The sequence below is a fragment of the Chrysochloris asiatica genome, unplaced genomic scaffold (genome assembly GCF_000296735.1).
Source record: "Chrysochloris asiatica unplaced genomic scaffold, ChrAsi1.0 scaffold00112, whole genome shotgun sequence".
NCBI classification, from domain to species: Eukaryota; Metazoa; Chordata; class Mammalia; order Afrosoricida; family Chrysochloridae; genus Chrysochloris; species Chrysochloris asiatica.
In genome coordinates, this window is record NW_006408630.1 from 8,074,411 (window position 1) to 8,093,254 (window position 18,844).

The 18,844-nt window shown below is 36.6% G+C and overlaps 1 protein-coding gene across 1 annotated transcript in view; it reads left to right on the forward strand.

Moving 5' to 3' along the window:
• RXFP1 (relaxin/insulin-like family peptide receptor 1) overlaps positions 1-18,844 on the forward strand; it is a 100,677-nt gene that overhangs the window by 53,817 nt on the left and 28,016 nt on the right. The window contains exons 9-12 of the mRNA XM_006867936.1: positions 5,052-5,123; positions 8,152-8,223; positions 17,632-17,703; positions 18,475-18,546. Of these exons, the coding sequence (XP_006867998.1) occupies positions 5,052-5,123; positions 8,152-8,223; positions 17,632-17,703; positions 18,475-18,546 (288 nt within the window). The remainder of the gene's footprint in view (positions 1-5,051; positions 5,124-8,151; positions 8,224-17,631; positions 17,704-18,474; positions 18,547-18,844) is intronic.

Consider the following 18,844-nt stretch of genomic DNA (forward strand, 5'->3'; position numbering starts at 1 on the left):
ATCTTGACCTTAGAAACTTAGGGGAATATTGCATTTCTCTGTGGACATCCAGGGCTCATGTTTGGAATTAAATAAATATGACTAAACAATTTGATGAAAAACAATTTGCTATTAACTGCCAAGTGGCTTCATTTGTTACACTCGGGCCTATAGGGCCTTGAACCTCTGACCAGTCTTACACGGTCCGCAACAATACTGTTAACTGATGGTACAAGGAGGGGATTATAATCATTGCAATGAGACAAGGTGCATGGTTTGTTGAATGTAAAACTGATGGTCTGCCCTGTAAACTTTCACTCAATTCAGAGCAAATTTATAACTCGTGGTTAAATTCAATTCGATGTTAAATTAAATTATTCAAAATCCCCTAATTGTGCCTACATCTGTTCTTCCTAATGATTTTTTTGTTTTACAAATTAGTAAATGAATACTACCTTAAACGGTTTGGCTAGATTAGCAGAAAAATAAAAGTAATAGTGATCACATGAGAAGCTACCCAAAAACAGCAATTCACCTTAAACGGAATTTGTTAGGCTTTAAAGGAGTCCTGGTGTGGCTCTGTGGATTAATGCACTGGACTACAAAATCAGTTTGAACCACAAGGTTGGTGATTCAAGTTCATCAGCTGCTCCTAGGAAATGCTATACAAGGTGGCTCTGTGTCCGAACCCACTGGAAGGCACTTAACAGCAAAAACAAAGAGAACATCACCACCTAGTGGTAGATTCATGGTAACAACAATAAAATAAACAAAGCAGCCAGTCTCTGCCATTGGCAGCATACATTCTATTGGATGTTACTTAACAACTTTTTTAATGGACTTGGCACTTAACAACAACAACAACTCAAAATAGGACTGACTATTCTAAAGGTAGTCTTACCAACAGAGTATAAGCTATTCTATTAATGCTACCTATGTTTACCTTGAGCACAGCCTTCGGTATGGATTGCATCTCAATGTAAAGAAAACAAAAATCCTCACCACTGGACCAATAAACAATATTCTTATCAATGGAGAAAAGATTGAAGTTGTCAAGGACTTCATTCTTCTTGGATCAACTATCAACACTCAGGGAAGCAGCAGTCAAGAGATCAAACGACGTATTGCATTAGGCAAATCTGCTGCACAAGACCTTTTTAAAGTGTTGAAGAGCAAAGATGTCAGCTTGAGGACTAAGGTGCGTCCAACCCAAGCCATGGTATTTTCAATAACCTCATATGAATGTGAAAACTGGACAGTGAATAAGGATGACTGTAGAAGAATAGATGATTTTGAGTTATGGTGTTGGAGGAGAATATTGAAAGTGCCATGGGCTACCAAAAGAACCAATAAATTTTGGAAGAAGTACAGCCAGAGGGCTCCTTGGAGGGCTCCTTGGAGGCCAAGATGGCCAAACTTTGTCTCTTATGCTTCAGACATATTGTCAGCAGAAGGATATCATGTTTGGTAAGGTGGAGGGTCAGAGAAAAAGAGGAAGACCCCCAATAAGATGGATTTGCCAAGTGGCAGCATCGATGGACTCAAGCGTGGCAACAGTAGTGAGGTTGGCCCAGGATCAGGCAGTGTTTTATTCTGCTGTGCATAAGGTCGCTTTGAGTCAGTACCAACTCGATGGCACCTAACAACAACAATAAATGTTTACCTTGGGAGCACAGTTGCTCCATACGATAAGCACTGGAGTGAGAATCGGAAGGTCCTTGGTTTGAGTCCCTCTTCTGTTTCATGGGAGAAAGATGAGGTTTTCTGCTCCTGCAAAGAATTTTAAAAGCTTCAGAAATCCTATGCAGGGTGTCTGTAAGTTAGAACTGACTCAAAGACACTTAACAACAACAACATGTTTATCTTGGAGTCCTAGTGTGGTGCTGTAAGATAAGCACTGGACTCCTAACCTTAAAGTCATTGGTTCAAACCCACAGACCCTATGCAGGATTGCTATGATTCAGAACCTACTCAACAGGACTTACTAACAAAAACAATGTTCACCATGCAGATTTAAGTACCTGTATCACACTTCAACTCATGTATTTCAGTCACAATAACTCCTGAATAACTTTCTATTATGTGATGACCAGTAACATAAGTGTGTTGGGCTGTATCTGGCAGATTTAAGCAGTTGGTCCTTATATATTAAGAGGTATACTTTAGCAGGTGTACCCCCCAATACCTCTGGTAGCTTTCTGCTACTGCCCCACAAACCTCCAATAACTTAACCTATTAATCAGATAAGGGAAGAAAGGAAATAAAAGATTAAGTTTGTATCTTCTTTAATCCAGAAAATAGTTCATTTAGTAAGTAAAGTCTGTCTTCCTTGAGCATTGTGTGACATCAGATTTACAACAGCAACTAGAAAGGTTAGATAAGAAATTCAGAGGACAGTGAGGTTAAGTCAATGGTGGCAGAACAATTTGGAAAAAGATGACAAGAAAGTTTTCACAACTTGAAGAATGTAATTAGTGTCACTGAGTTGCACTTGTAGAAATCAATGAAATAGTGTTTGGCTGGGTAATCACCAAAAATTTTTAAATTGTAAAAAAATAATTTTTTTTAAATTAACTTCATGATTTTTTTAAAAAAAGATACAATAAAACATAAATCTGATCTCAAATCTTGGTGCTCAGACAAGACTGTTTGGTGGCATAGTGTCACATGGCAGAGGAGCTCAAGTTGGGCCACAATATGCAACTCCCTAAACCTAAAAAGAAATGGTTGCTGTCCAGCTATTTCAAGAGGTAGTATATGATCAAGAGTCAATGAATAAAGAAGTCCAAGGTGCACTGAAAACATTAGCAAATAACAAGGCTCCACAAATTGATGGAAACACAAATTGAAGTCCTTCAATAAACTGATGCAGCATTGGAGGCTCTCATCTATGCCAAGAAATCAGGAAGACAACTATCTGGAGAACTGACTGGCAGAGGTCCATATCTGTGCCCATTTCAAAGAGAGGTGACCCAACAAAATGCAGAAACCACTGAACTATATCATTAATATCACATGCAAGTAAAATTTTGCTACAGATAATTCAAAAATGACTGTAACAGTACATTGACAGGCAACTTTCAGTTTCAAGCTGGATTCAGATGAAAGCGTGGAACAAGGGATGTCATTGCTGTTGTCAGAGAAGCTTTCAACTGTGTGGATCATGGCAAGCTGTGGAAAACATTGCGGAGAATTCGTATTTCAGAACACTTAATTGTGCTCATGAGGAACCTGTGAATAGACCATGAAGCAGTCATTTGAACAGAACAAGGGGACATTGAATGGTTTAAAATTAGGAAAGGTGTGTGCCAGGGTTGTAGCTTTCATCATACTTATTCAATCTGTATGCTGAGCAAATAATGCCCTAAACTGGATTATATGAAGAATAGTGTGGCATCAGGATTGGAAGACTCATTAACAACCTGCAATATGCAAAATGATACATACACCCTTGCTTGCTAAAAGAGAAGAGGACTTAAAGTACTCACTGATAAAGATCAAAGACCACATTCTTCAGTATTTTTGTAAAGACAAAAATCCACACAACTGGACTAATAAATAACATCAAGATAAATGGAGAAAAGATTGAAGCTATCAAGGACTTCATTTTACTCAGATCAACCATCAACACTCATGGAACACAAGACCTCTTTAAATTGTTGAAGAGCAGAGATGTCATTTTGAGGACTAAAGTGAGCCTCACCCAAGCCATGGTATTTTCAATAACCTCATATGCATGCGAAAGCTGGACAGTGAATAAGGAAGACCATAAAATAATTGATGCTTTTGAGTTATGGTATTGGTGGAGAATATTTAAAGTATCATGAACTACCAGAAGGACAAACAAGTCTGTATTGAAAGAAACACAACCAGAATGCACCTTAGAAGCCAGAATGGCCAGACTTTGTTTCACATACTTCAGACATATTATCAGAAGGGACCAGTCCCTGGAGAAAGACATCATTCTTGGTAAAGTGGAGGGTGAGTGAAAAAGAGGAAGACCCCTAATGAAATGGAATGGCACAGTGACAGTAGCAACGGCTCAAGCATAGCAACGATTGTGAGGTTGGCACAGGATTGGGCAGCATTTCGTTCTGTGGTGCATAAGGTCTCTATGACTCTGTACCAACTTGACAGCGCCTAACAAAAGCAATAAACTGAAAATGGAGTCCTGGTGTGGTGATGTAGGATAGACACTGGACTGCTAACCACAAGCTTGTCTATCCAAACCTCCAGTCACTCTTTGGAAATTATATACAGGGTCGCTATGAGTCAGAACCTACTCAACAGCAACAAGAAATTGAGAAAACTGTTTGTCTCCCTCTAGTTGAACTTTAGGATTTAATATAACTTAAAGCAAACAAGAGTTTACCCAGTTACAAAGATTATGGAGACTTTTCTCTGAGAAGTGTGGTGAGGTGGAACAATATTGCCATATTGTTTATGGCAATAGCAATATCTGCAACAAAATAAAATCAACTTTAAGCTATAGCAACAGGAAATCATACTACTTAGGGAAATGTAACTTTGACCAAATGTTTATTGTTGTTGTTGTTGTTAAGTGCCATCCAGTAGGATCCAACTCATAGTGTCACTATATAGGGTGTCTAAGGAGCAACTGATGAGTTTGAACCACCGACCTTGTGATTCAAAGGACCTTGCAGGCCAGTGCTTATCCTGCAGTGCCATACCAGGACACCAACCAAATGTTTAATATAGTTAATATTAAATTCAGGTCATAAATACTATTAACAAAATGGGTATTTGCCATCATAAAGATTTTCAATTTGACTTCTTACTCTCTTCACAGTTTTCAAGATAATATATATATATCTACATAAACACATGATACAGATAGGTTTTACAATATTTTTACTATAATGACAGAAAAGGGCACATTAAATATGTATACTATTTCAGCTAATATAAATGGTTGCAAATGAAAACCTATATTAAGTAAACTATGTATTTAAAAAGATGTTAGAAAGGCAAATCATTCTGAACTTGGTAAAATGGAGAATCAGTGATTTTTGCTTGTGATTAAAATAATCTCTGCTTTGTTTCTGTTTCAGGGACTTTGAAGGCAATCATATCCATAATTTAAGAAATTTGACTTTTATTTCCTGCAGTAGTTTAACTGTTTTGTAAGTAATGTTTTATCCTTTTTAAGTAATGTAATATCTTTCTAAACAAAATGAGTCATTCATGTGGACACTAGCATAAACATGCATAACAATTCTGGTAAATATTTACTCTCAACTTGAAGTTTTTAGAAAGTGATGTACATGGTCAAAATTGCTGAAGTTCAAACCAAGTGAAAGCACAGATTCACAAATACATGAATTATTACAATGGCACTCTAATAATTGAGACTCACTTTAATGGGAAAACATTCTCATCAGAGATTAAGCATCTGTCCTTGGACCTAAATTTGAGAAGTAGCATAGTGGTTACGAATGGGGCTGCTAATCTCAGGGTCAGCAGTTCGAAACTACCAGCCCTTCCGCGGGAGAAAGATGAGGCTTTCTGCTCCGAGATTTACAGCCTCGGAAACCCTGCACAGGGTCACTGTGAGTCGGAACAGACTCCATGGCACATAACCACCACCAAATTAAAGTGCTAGTCTTTAAATGCATTTACCTTTTGCAAATTATTACTGTAAGCATTGGTTTCTTAATAATTATGAAAAATCATAACCAACATTTTAAAAAGTGCTGCAGAATTCTCAAAATTCTGGAAACAAAATTGTGAAAACTGGTATAAACCTTAGAGTGTTATTGAGTGTAATTTGCCCTTATGCTTTGCTGGCACGTTTTAAATGCACATTGTTTCTTCCATGAAAGCGAAGAAAACTGGGACCCCCTTCAGTATAAAATACAACTGCTTCATTCCTGTTTATTTTCCCAGAACAATGTTTTATTGTGGTTTGCAACTGTGGGTTGTAACGCACAAATGACGGATGAAAGTAATGTAGCAACAGCAATTTAGTATGTCCCGACTAGCGTTTTTTTAACTGAATAGAATTGAATTGAGTACAAAAATACCAAATTGCAGTGCAAATAAATATTGTTTCATGAATATTGGGAATTATAGGTGTGTGTATTGTATGTCTTGATGTGAAATGAATCTTCTACTGTGGGTTGTCTTGGAAAATGTTTGAAAACCATCATTCTAGAGTACATAGGTCAGCTGTGTATAAGCAATGCGGTAATTACCACAGCTATGACAATATATTTGCTCCAATATGCTCCTTCTCCATTTTATTGGGTTCAAGTTATTGACAAATTGGAATCCTTCTGCTAAGAGAGTTCAGAAACTTTCAGATACAGAGTGCTTTCTATTAGTCATGCAAAAGAGCTCATGAAATGGTTGAGCAGCATGATGAATAGAGTTAATTTCTCTGAACTGTCCATGTGAAGACTATTGAAATAACAAACATCTTGAAATGTTAAAAAAAAAAAAAAAAAAAAAGCTCAGACTTCAAGTCAAAATGTGCCTAAAAGACACAGATCAAATAGATAATCTGAAAAAAATTAGAATTTCATTGTTTCCTATTTCTATTTATTTTTAAGGAAATCTTTGTATAAAAAAATTTTGTATTTCTGCACATATTTAAATATCTTTAAATGTTGTTGTTGTTAAGTGCCCTCCAGTCGGTTCAGACCCATAGCGACCCTGAACAGGGTTTACGAGGCTGTAAATCTTTACGGGAGCAGAATGCCTCCTCTTTCTCCCACGGAGCGGCTGGTAGTTTCGAACTGTTGACCTTGTGGTTAGCAGCCTGATTCGTAACCACTACGCTACTAGAGCTCCATTAGGTACATAAATTTCAGGAGCAATACATAAGTAACTTAATAGTAGTTTGTTTTTGGAAGATTGAAAACTTTGGTGTAAGAATTAGTGTCTTTTGTTTTATGCCCTCGCCAGACTGCAAAGCCATTTGAACTGCAAGGTCAGTGGTTCAAGCTCACCAGTAGCTCCTTGGAAACCCTATACAGGGTCGCCATTGAATCAGAACCTACTCAATGGCACTTCCAACAACAACAACATGTGATATAAACACAGGGTCGCTATGGGTCGGCATCGACTCTACAGCACTTAACAACAACAACAACATGTGATATGAATTGTTGTTCAGCTTTGTTTTTTTTGTTTTGTTTTGTTACCATGAGCAGGTGTTATTTTGTAATAAAAATAATGTTGAGTACATTTTTCATCTTAGGCAAAAAAAAAAAAAAGAGAGAGAGAGAGAGAGACAGACAGAAAGAAATCATTTGTGGGTTTCCTCTTGCCAGGTGTGTGGATTTTTTTGATAAAAGGACATTGAAGGGAGGTCGTAATGTTTTAGATTGTTGAGATAAATTAAGTACTTAAAGATGGGACAAGGTCAACTTCTAGGCATGTCACAAAATATTTAAAGTGGAAACCCATTTAAACTATTGTACGAGTTAATCCTTCGTACTAGGACAGAAATGAATCATACTGTCAAAATTCACAGTCTGATGCCACTTCCCAAACTGGAGATGTTCTGAATTGGTCCAACTTAGACTGGAATTCTTCAGGGAGCACCACCAAAAATTATTAAATCACATCTAATGACTATGCATGTTATGGCATGTATGGTATTTTGTTAGACAGACATGTGCTACGCTGACTAAAAAGGAGACTCTAAAGAGCCCCAGTCATGATATTCATGATTCAGTCTACATTTGCAAGAATTGTGGTTTCACTCTTTCCATTGCAAAGTTTTACCCTATGAACTTAACAGTTTGAATTATATTTTATTTTTATCATCATTTTATGATTGGGGAAATAAAAGATTAAAATTAACTTGGATCATTTCTCATATTACTCCAACGTATCTTGTTGTGAAAAGTACAGTGTATATAATTATCTCTGTTTTGGAAGACTGTTAATCTTTTCCTGGAAGTCCTGGTGTGGCGCTGCAGGATAAAGCACTGGACTGCAAGGTCAGTTTGAACCATAAGGTCAGAGGTTCAAACTCACCAGCTGCTCCTTGGAAACCATATACAAGATAGCTATGAGTCAGAACCAACTGAACAGCATTTAAAAACAACAGCACTTAACAACTAATAACTCAAGAAGTATCAATTACCTCAAGAAGTCACAATGTGTCTTTTTTTGTTTTGTTTTGTGTTTTTACAATTTCAGGATAATGCGGAAAAATAAAATTAATCACATACATGAAAATACTTTTACATCTCTCCAGAAACTAGATGAATTGTAAGTTTTATTAAATATTTATCATGTAGATTTTTTGCTTTATTACTTTTTTCATATTTATTATGCAGATAATAAGCTTTTTATACATTTAAGAAATATTATCCTTATTTTATCAAGCATTATTTTTGTCATCCTTGGCTGATGCCACCTTGAGTCAGAATTGGCTTGATGACAACTGGTGGTTTTAGGCTAAAAAGATTTCCAGATAGCTTATAAAGATATAAATAAAATAAAATTATAAATATTTGAGGGAAATATGGTAAAGGAAACAAATTTGAGGGAAGTAAAGTCAACTTCTGTGTGGCCTTTCTAGGACCAGCAGTGGACTGCAATCCACAAGGTAAGCAATTCAAACCCAACTCTGCTCTTTGGAAACCCTATACAAGGTTGCTATGAGTTAAAACTGACTTGATGGCATTTAGCATCAGCAACTAAGTAAAATAACAGAGGCATAGTATATTTAATATATAAAATGCATCCTACTCCAGTCTGTCCTACTGATAGTTGTTATTGTTGTTGTTATGTGCTGTGGATTCAGTTCCAACTCATAGTGACCCTGCACAGGGTTTCTGAGGCTGTAAATCTTCACAGGAGCAGAAAGCCTCATCTTTCACCTGTGGAACAGCTGGTAGTTTTGAACTGCTGACCCTGAGGTTAGCAGCCTGATTCGTAACCACTAAGCCATGAGAATGCCTTAGAACCTTAGAACCTTAGAATTCAGAGATGACGAATCATTGATTTATTGGCTATGGAAAGGTTTTCAACTGTATGGATGTGACAAGTTATGGACAACACTAAAGAAAATGAGTATTCTGGAACATTTATATGTACTCATGAAGAACCTGTACATAAACCAAGAGGCAGTTGATCAAACAGAACTGGGGGCACTGAATGGTTTAAAATCAGGAAAGATGTGCTCCACGGTTGCATTCTTTCATCATACTTATCCAATATGTATGCTGAGCAAATAATCTGAGAAATGGGATTATATAAAGAAGAACATGTCATCAGGATTGGAAGAAAGCTCATTAACAGCTTGTGATATGAAGATGATACACCCCTGCTTGCTGAAAGCAAAAAGGACTTAAAATACTGATGAAGATCAAAGACTACAGCCTTCTGTATACGTTGCACCTCAATGTAAAGAAAACAAAAATCCACACATCTGGATCAATAAATAACATTATGATAAATGGAGAAAAGACCAAAGTTGTCCAAGACTTCATTGTGCTTGGATCCACCATCAACACTCATAGAGGCAGCAGTCAAGAAATCAAATAACGTATGATATGAAGAAAATATGCTACATTGTTGTTAAGTTGTTAAGTGCTGTCGAGTCGGTTCCGACCCATAGCAACCCTGAACAGGGTTTCCAAGGCTGTAAAGCTTTATGGGAACAGAAAGCCTCATCTTTCTCCCATGGAGCAGGTGGTAGTTTTGAACTGCTGACCTTGCGCTTGGCAGCCTGATTCGTAGCCACTACACTACCAGAGCTCCATGCTACATAAGACCTCTTTAAAGTGTTAAAGAACAAAGATACCAGTTTAAGTACTAAGTGCACCTGACCCAAACAATGATATTATCAATAGACTCATATGCATATGGAAGTTGGATAGAGAATAAGGAAGACTGTAAAGAATTGATGCATTTGAGTCATGGTGTTGGAGAAGAGTATTAGAAGTACCATGGACTCTCAGAAGAACAAACAAATCTGTGTACAACCAGAATCCTCCTTAGCCAAGATGATCAGACTGTCTCTCACACTTCAGAAGGGTCCAGTCCCTCAAGAAGTACATCATGCTTCTTGATGTACTTGATGGAGAGACAGAAAAAGAAGACCCCCAATGAGATGGATTGGTACAGTGGCAGCAACAATGGTATCAAGCATAGCAGCAATTGTGAGAATAGCACAGGACCAGGGAGTCTATCGTTCTGTTGTACACAGGTTCACTATGAGTAGGAACTGACTCAATGACACTTAACAACAACAAGATAAAAAGGAACCACCTGAATGATTCTGAAACAAAAGGATAATCTCTTCTCTAAATCCTTATGGAAATCAGAAACTGTCATGAGTAATTGTTGTTGTTGTTAAGTGCCTTCGAATTTATTCTGACTCATAGCAACCCTGTGTGGGGTTTCTGTGGAGCAGCTGATGAGTTTGAACCAATAACTTTGCATTCAAACCAAACTTGTGGCCCAATGCTTATCCTACAGTGCCACACCAGGACTCCATATCCTCCCCTTAATAATAGAAGAGACCATTCAAACAGCTATTTTTATAGTATCCTTTTTGTAACATAATTTCTTAAAAACGAGGATGTTGAGACTTCGTCTCATGTACTTTGAACATGTTATCAGAAGGGACCAATCCCTAGAGAAGGGCATCATTCTTGGAAAAGTGGAAAGTCAGTGAAAAAAAGAGGAAGACTCCCAACGGGATGGATTAACACAATAACAACAACAATGGACTGAACATAACCGTTGTGAAGATGGTGCAGGATCGGGTAGTGTTTCACTATGAGTCAAAAGTAACTCAGTCTCTAACAACAATAAGAACTGCTAGAATAAAATATATAGTGAACAAGGGATGGCGAGCATATTTTTCAGGCAATTTTTACATTTTCATTATTAGTCTCCAATTGGGTTTTTGGTAAAGTTTGACTAGAAACTAGTTTGATTTTGTGTTCTCTGCAAAGATTCTGAGATGTGGATCAAGCCATATGTTTGGGCAACCTGTATGCGAAGCACTGATTTATTAAAAATATCGTCAAAAAAATTAAAGAACAAAAGTTCTCCTCTGACCATTGAAACCTCAATATTTTTTTCCATAAGGATTTTAGCCTGAAACACTTTTTGGTAGGCAGTCCTGGTGTGGTGCTGTGGGTTAATGCATCAGACTGCAAAGCCATTTGAACTGCAAGGTTGGTGGTTCAAGTTCACCAGCTGCTCCTCAGAAACACTATACAGGGTTGCTATGTGTTGGAACTGACTCAACAGCACTAAACAACAACAAAAACAAAAAATCCACACCCACAGAAAAATATCCATAGAGATTAGAACCAAGCAGTTTGTGACAACAGCAACAACAAAAAAGAACATTTGCCAACAAGTCAACTCCAACACATGTGTCAGAGTAGAACTTTGCTCCTTGGTGTTTTCAATGGCTGGTTGTTTTGAAGTAGATCTCCTCGACTTTCTTCTGAGGTGCTTCTGGGTAGACTCAGGCCTAAAACTTTTTGGTTAGTAGCTTAATTATTTGTAATACCCAGCTACTCCTTTGTGGCAATAGCTCCTGGTATGTGACAATTATATCATCAATAAATATGAAGTTACTTTGTTCTCACTAGTAGGGAGAGGTGATCCAAAAGTATGGTCCAGTCACAAAACATGAGTTTCTCAAGGGATCCATACTTTCCCTAGTTTTATCCAACTTGAAGTCACTATCTGAATATCAAATGACAATTCCTCTACATTCTGACCTAGGTGACCGAAAGGTGCAGATTTTATGAGTATCAGTAATCAGCTGTGAACATGGAATATAAATAAATTGCTAATATGGTAAAAGAAAAGATTTATAAAAAAAAAAAAAAAGCATCTACCATTCATCTGTCTGTTTGTTATACTGTTTGGTGACTTACATGTGCTATAATGCTGGAGGCTATGCCATTGGTATTTCAAATACCAACAGGGTCACTCATAGTGGACAGATTTTTGGCAGATGTTCTAAACTAAAACAAACTAGGGAGAAGAAACAGGCAGTTCACTTACGAAAAATTAGCCACTGTAAACCTTATGAATAGCAGCTGAATATTATTTGATATAATGCCAAAAGATGATCATCTCAGGTTGGAAGACACTCAAAATACAACTGTGGGAGGTCTGCCTCCTCAAAGTAAACTCAATCTTTATAATGTAGTCAGAGGAGGGGAACCTTTTTTCTTCCCAGGGCAATTTGGATATTTATAACATCATTCATTTGTTGTTGTTGTTGTTGTTAAGTGCCGTTGAGTCGGTTCCGACCCTTAGCGACCCTGTTTAACCATACTAATTATCAATGTAAAAATTAGCCTGCTATATTTGGTCAAACATTTAATTAACTCCACCCTAATGTGATAGTTGGAACTTCAGTTGCCTTGGCAGGGCAGGACCAAATTATTTCACATGTCGTATATGGCCCATGGATCAGACATTTCCCATGCCTGAAGCAGAGCTTGTGGGGCCTTCATCTGATGATGGTGCATGACACAAAATGAGAAGAAAGAGCTGCAAACATCTATTAGTAATCAAATCAGATTGAATCCAGGAAAATTGGAAGTCCTCAAAAATGAAATGAAGTACATAAAAATCAATACATCTTAGACATTAGTGAGCTGACATGGACTGGTTTGGTCTATTTCAAATCAGATAACTATATGCTGGGAACAACAAATTGAAGAGTAATAGCATCCCATTCATCATTAAAAGAACAAGTCAAGATCTGTTCTGAAATACAATGCTGTCCATAATAGCGTAATATTCATACACCTCCAAGGAAAACCAGGTAATATGACTATTATTCAAATTTACACACAAACCACTAATGCTAAAGTTGAAACAATTAAAGATTTGGCCAACTTCTAAAGTCTAAAATTGATCAAATATAAAATCAAGATGTATTGATATGGTAATTGGAATGAGGAAGCTAAGGGGACAAAAACAAAGGCTCATCAGTTGAAAAATATGGCCTTGGTGCTGATACATTTTTGCAAGACCAAAGACATTCATTGCAAATACCTTTTTTCAACAATATAAAATTGCTGTTAAACATAGAATAGAATAGCTAAAGTGAAAGGAATAATTTGTTAAGAAGACAAAGTATTATAATGAAATGTGCAAGAATCTGGAGCTAAGAAATCAAAAGGGAAGAAAATGCTCCAAATTTCTCAACCTGAAAAAAACTGTAGAAAATATTCAAACCTCTAGTTGCAATACTGAAGGATTCTATGAACAAAGTATTGAATGATGCAAGAAGCATCACTAGAAGATTAAAAGAATACACAGTCACTGTACCAAAAAGAATTGGTCAATGTTCAATCATTTCGGGATATAGAATGTTATCAAGAACTAATAGTATTAAAGGGAGAAGCCCAAGTTGGACTGAGTCATTGATGAAAAACAAGCCTCCTGAAATATCAAGTAAGATGTTTCAGTAAAATCATCTATGACAAGAGATTTGGGTGGCAGCTTCCTGGTCAACTGACTGAAAGAGAACCACACATTTATCTATAATCCTAAGAAATGTGTTCCACAAGAATGCAGAAATCATTGAATGGTTAATATCACATGCAACTAAAATTTTGCTGAAAATAATTCAACATTTGCAGCAGTACATCAAACCAGGGAACTGTCAGAATTCAAGCTCTATTCAAAAGAGAATATTCAATGAGATGAATCCTAGCTGAAACTAGAAAATAACAGAAAGATGTTTGCCTGTATTTCATTGACTATAGAAAAGCATTTGATTGTATGGATCCTAACTAGTTTAAAATCAGGAAAGGTATGCATGTTGGTGATATCCTTTCACTATACATATTCAATCTGTATGCTGAGCAAATCATCTGAGAAACTGGACTATATGAAGAATGTGACATCATGATTGGAGGAAGATTCATTAACAACCTGTGATATGCAGACAGTACTACTTTGCTTGTTGAAAGTGAAGAGGATTTGAAACATTTAATGATGAAGATCAAGATTAAAGTCTTCAGTATGGACTATACCTCAACATAAATTACCCACTGTCATTGAGGCAATTCTTATTTATAGCAAGCCTATATAGGGTTTCTGAGACTGTAAATGTTTAAGGGAACAGATCATTTCATCTTTCTCCAATGGAAAATCTGGTTTGAACTGTGACCTTGCAGTTAGTAGCCCAAGACCTAACCCACAGTGCCACCAGAGTACCTTTCAACATAAATAAAAAAAGCAAAAATTCTCACAACTGGAGAAATAAGCAACATTATGATAAACAGAGAAGAGATTGAAGTTGCCAAGGAATTCATTTTACTTGGAAGCATAATCAACATCCAAGGAATCAACAGTTAAGAAATAAAATTCTGTATTACATTGGGCACATCTGCTGCAAAAAAACCTCTTTAAAGTCTTTAAAGTGTAACTTTGAGGACAAAGTTGTGCCTGACTTAAGCCATGGTATTTTTAATCTCTTCATATGTAAGCAAGAGCTGGATAATGAATAAGGAAGACCAGAGAATAATTGGTGGCTTTAAGTTATGATGTGTTGAAGACTATATCATGGGCTGAAAGAAGAATAAGCAAATCTGTTGGAAAACATATAGCCAGAATGCTCCTTAGAAGACAACATAGTGAGACTTTGTCTCACATACTTTGGGCATGTTATCAGGGGAGAACATTCCCTGGAGAAGAACATCATGATGCTTGTTCAAGTAGTTCTCTTATACACAGGGTTGCTATAAGTTGAAACCAACTCAATGGCACCTAACAACACAACACCAAAGCCAATTAAATCCCATATTAGACACTTATTTTTGATAAGTTCCGTAAAGTCATTTCAGACTCATACTGACCCTATATAGAGTTTCCTAGGAGCAGCTGGTGAGTTTGAACCTCTGACCTTGTGGTTCAAACTGATATTGTGGTAGAGTGCTTATCCTACAGCAACATACCAGGACTCCATGATAAACACAAGTCTGAACAAATAAACTTTTCAAGGATAAAAAATGGTATGTATTCAAAGAGGATGGCTTTTAATAGATAGGTCTAGATTTAAAAAACAAAGGCAATGGACCTTTAAGAAAGGATTTGATCTCACCAGTATAATTAATGAGAACAAATAAGTTTTCAATAATCAACCATCAACACTCATGAAAGCAGCAGTCAAGAAATCAAACAACATATTGCATTGGGCAAATCTGCTTCAGACGACCTTTTTAAAGTGTTGAACAGCAAAGATATCAGCTTGAGGACTAAGGTGTTCCTCACCCAAGTCATGGTATTTTCAATAACCTCATATGCATGCGAAAGCTGGACAGTGAATAAGGAAGACCATAGACAAATTGATGCTTTTGAGTTATGTGTTTCAGGAGAATATTCAAAGTACCATGGGCTACCAAAAGAACAAACAGATCTGTTTTGGAAGAAGTGCAGTCAGAGTGCTCCTTGGAGGCCAAGATGACCAAACTTCGTCTCTCATACTTCGGACATATTGTCAAGGGGGACCAGTTTCTGAGGAAGGGTATCATGATTGGTAAGGTGGAGGATCAGAGAAAAAGAGGAAGACCCGCAGTGAGATGGATTGGCAAAGTGGCAGCATCAATGGGATCAAGCATGTCAACAATTGTGAGGTTGACCCAGGACCAGGCAGTGTTTCATTCTGTTGTGCATAGGGTCACTATGAGTCAGTACCGACTCGATGGTACCTAATAATACCAACAACAATTGGAAATAGAAGGAATATTTAGTAAAAAACTAAGCTAGTTACATGTGTACAGGAACAACTTTAGTAAAATGTTATACGATTATGTGCTATACGTCATATATGCTAAATAGAAGTATACAAAAGAAGTACATGGGAGAACAGAGGAGAAACCATGTAACCTCCCTGAACATAAGAGGTCTCACAAAGGAACAACATGTGAGCAGATCTTGAAGGATATATAGGAGTTCGCTAGAAAGTCAAGAAACAAATGTTATTATAACCAGAGGGTAGAATCCATGTAAACGCATGGAGATGCGTTCAGGTAAGCTCATCTTGACTAAGTCAAAAGCTTTAGGAAATGGTGTTTAAAAGATACACAGTGGTAAGATAGGTACTTAAAGACTGTTTGTGCCTCACTAACCAGTTCTGATTTAATCTGTGAGTGACAGTGAGCTATGGAAGGATTTTAAGAAGAGGATAAAATTTTAGAAAGATTCCTCTTATGGCCAAATGAAAACAATGTATCTTCCTAGACAAATTTCCTACGAATATGAAAATAGCATTAAATTAGCTTCAAGAATCAAATATTAAAATACAACATCTACAGGAAAGTTGTTTGTAATATCATATTTTATCCATCACTCATTTTTAGTTTTCAAAGCTTAATCTAATTGGCTACCTAAACTGGGAGGGATTTAAAGGCATGAAGTGACTGGTTTACAATTTTTCAAGAGGTAGTTTAGTTCCAGAGCAAGGGGAGAAAGGTAGAAACCCTACTGAACAGCTTTCATCTTGTTTAGATGGTTCTGGTGAAAAGAGATAGGGATAGGATTCTTTTGATTCAGTAGTGAGTAATTATTATCATGACTAATTGCGATTGTCACAAGTGGAAAGGTAGAAGTTGTATAACAAAAAGGGGGGAGTAGTTAATCTTAAACATTCCAGAAACAGAGGACCCTAGCACCAGCAAGAGAGAAGAGTATGAGTGGAAAATGGGATCCTAACCAGAGAAGCAGTGACACCAGAGATGGAGGCAGAGATGATGGCATAGAGAGATCGAGCAGCTGAGGACTCTAGACTCATGTAAAGAGAAAGGCTGTGTGCTGGCGAGCAGGAGGCTGGCTTTCAAATGTGCCTTTTGGTTATTTAAATAATTATATATTCCTGAGTGTTTTCGTGTACACACACACACAAAAAAAAAAACAAGAATAGACTCAAATACTGTTAACCTATGGTGCATGAAGGGGATGGTAATTATTGCAATGAACAAAATACAATTAGTTTAATGCAAAACCAATGTTCTGCTATGAAAACTATCACTCAATTCACAATAAAAGCTTAAAAAAAAACTCAATCTAAAATTATTCTTCTCTTTTAAATAATCTAACTATGACTCATATAAACAATTTTGTTTGTGTAACAAATGGGTATATTCTCCTACCTGGCTCTGAAGTAACTAACTGAATTCAGACATGTGTGGAGTGGGTAGTTAGGTTTCAGCTAGTATTTCTTGATTCCTTTAAAGAGATCAAAAGTGTATAGCTTCAAACCCATAGAAAGTTTATATTGTTTAGAAAAATTGAAGGCCTTTCTCACAGAGTTGTTGATATGCTTAAAGAACTGCTACTCTCAAAAAAATCTTACAACTAGGCTACAAAATCACACTAGGTTAGGCAGCCTGACCTGTATAAAAAGTATTTTGTCATTAGGAGTATATTATATCCTGTGTATACCAGCTTTGAGTAAGTTGCACATGAAATCATCCATGCTTAATAATCATAATAAACCTAAGTAAAATAAAATATTTAAGACCCCCAAAGTATATTCCTATTCCAAGACAGACGGAAAGAAGAGAGTATAACTCACCAATAGTGTTATTAGAAAATTGTATAATGGCTTACTAATGATTTTCAAAACAATGCATAATGTCTTTAGAAAATAATATGACAGATTTGCAATTATTTCCCTAGGGATTTAGGAAACAACGAGATTGAAAATCTTCCACCACATGTATTTAAAGATCTGAAGGCGCTTTCGCAATTGTAAGTCTGATACCAATTTCTCGACTTCATTTCTTGTGTACAATTCATTTTTCATTGTCATCCTTCCTCTCTTTTCTTCTTTCTGTAGTCGTCTCCTCGCCTGCAACTCCTTTTATCCCCCACCTAGCAAACAGTTGAATCTACAATCAATTTCTTAAAAAGAAAACTCACCCTGGCAAGTTCCCTTTAATCAATGTTCTTGTCAAAGATTCTGAAATTTTCTTCCCTTAAATTCAATTGTATTGTCACTCTGATCTATGACTTTTACTTTTACTTTTTACATGCCTCACAAATCACGAGTGCAGTATGTCACTCCTTGTTTTGAACTTTATTCTTAAAAAAAATAAAATAAATTAGGTGTGATTCTATCGATTCAAATGTTGGCTAACTAATATTCTTTTTATTTTATTTAAATCACATCTGGTTTCAGGCAAAATGTGAAGTAGATGTGACTTCTCTTTGGGTACCCTGCACTTGTCTGGTGGAAGTTCTTTTAACATCTCTCCCTTCATACTCATGTCATCTTAGCTCTTTCACATGTACAATCATAGAGTACTTACTAAGAGCCAGCACTGCTTTGTTCCATCCATAACTCATATAAATGTTTAATCAGATCCATGAGACAAGTGCTATTACTATACTTTGTTGGAAGTTTTTAAAAGAAATAACCCAAAGTCAACAAATACACTTTCTCTTCATTCAGGCAACTTCTAATTTCTAACGACCCATTGTCAATCTTTTTTTGAAAAAAAAAAAAAAACAAACAAACAGGAATCTTTCCTATAACCCAATCCAGAAAATTGAAGAAAACCAATTTGACTATCTTGTCAAACTCAAGTCTCTGTAAGTATATACCTAAGGAGGAATTCTTGTAACTAATCGTTTTCTAAATGCTAATGAGGAGTCATGGTGTTTCAGTGACTAAGCACTCAGCTGATAACCAAACTAGCTGCTCCATGGGAACAAGGTGTGGTAGTCTGCTTCCATAAAGATTGTTGTTGTTGTTGTTGTTGTTGTTGTTGTGTGCCATGGAGTTGGTTCCGACTCATAGCGACCCTGCATAGGGTTTCCGAGGCTGTAAATCTTTACGGGAGCAGAAAGCCTCATCTTTCTCCCACGGAACAGCTGGTAGTTTTGAACT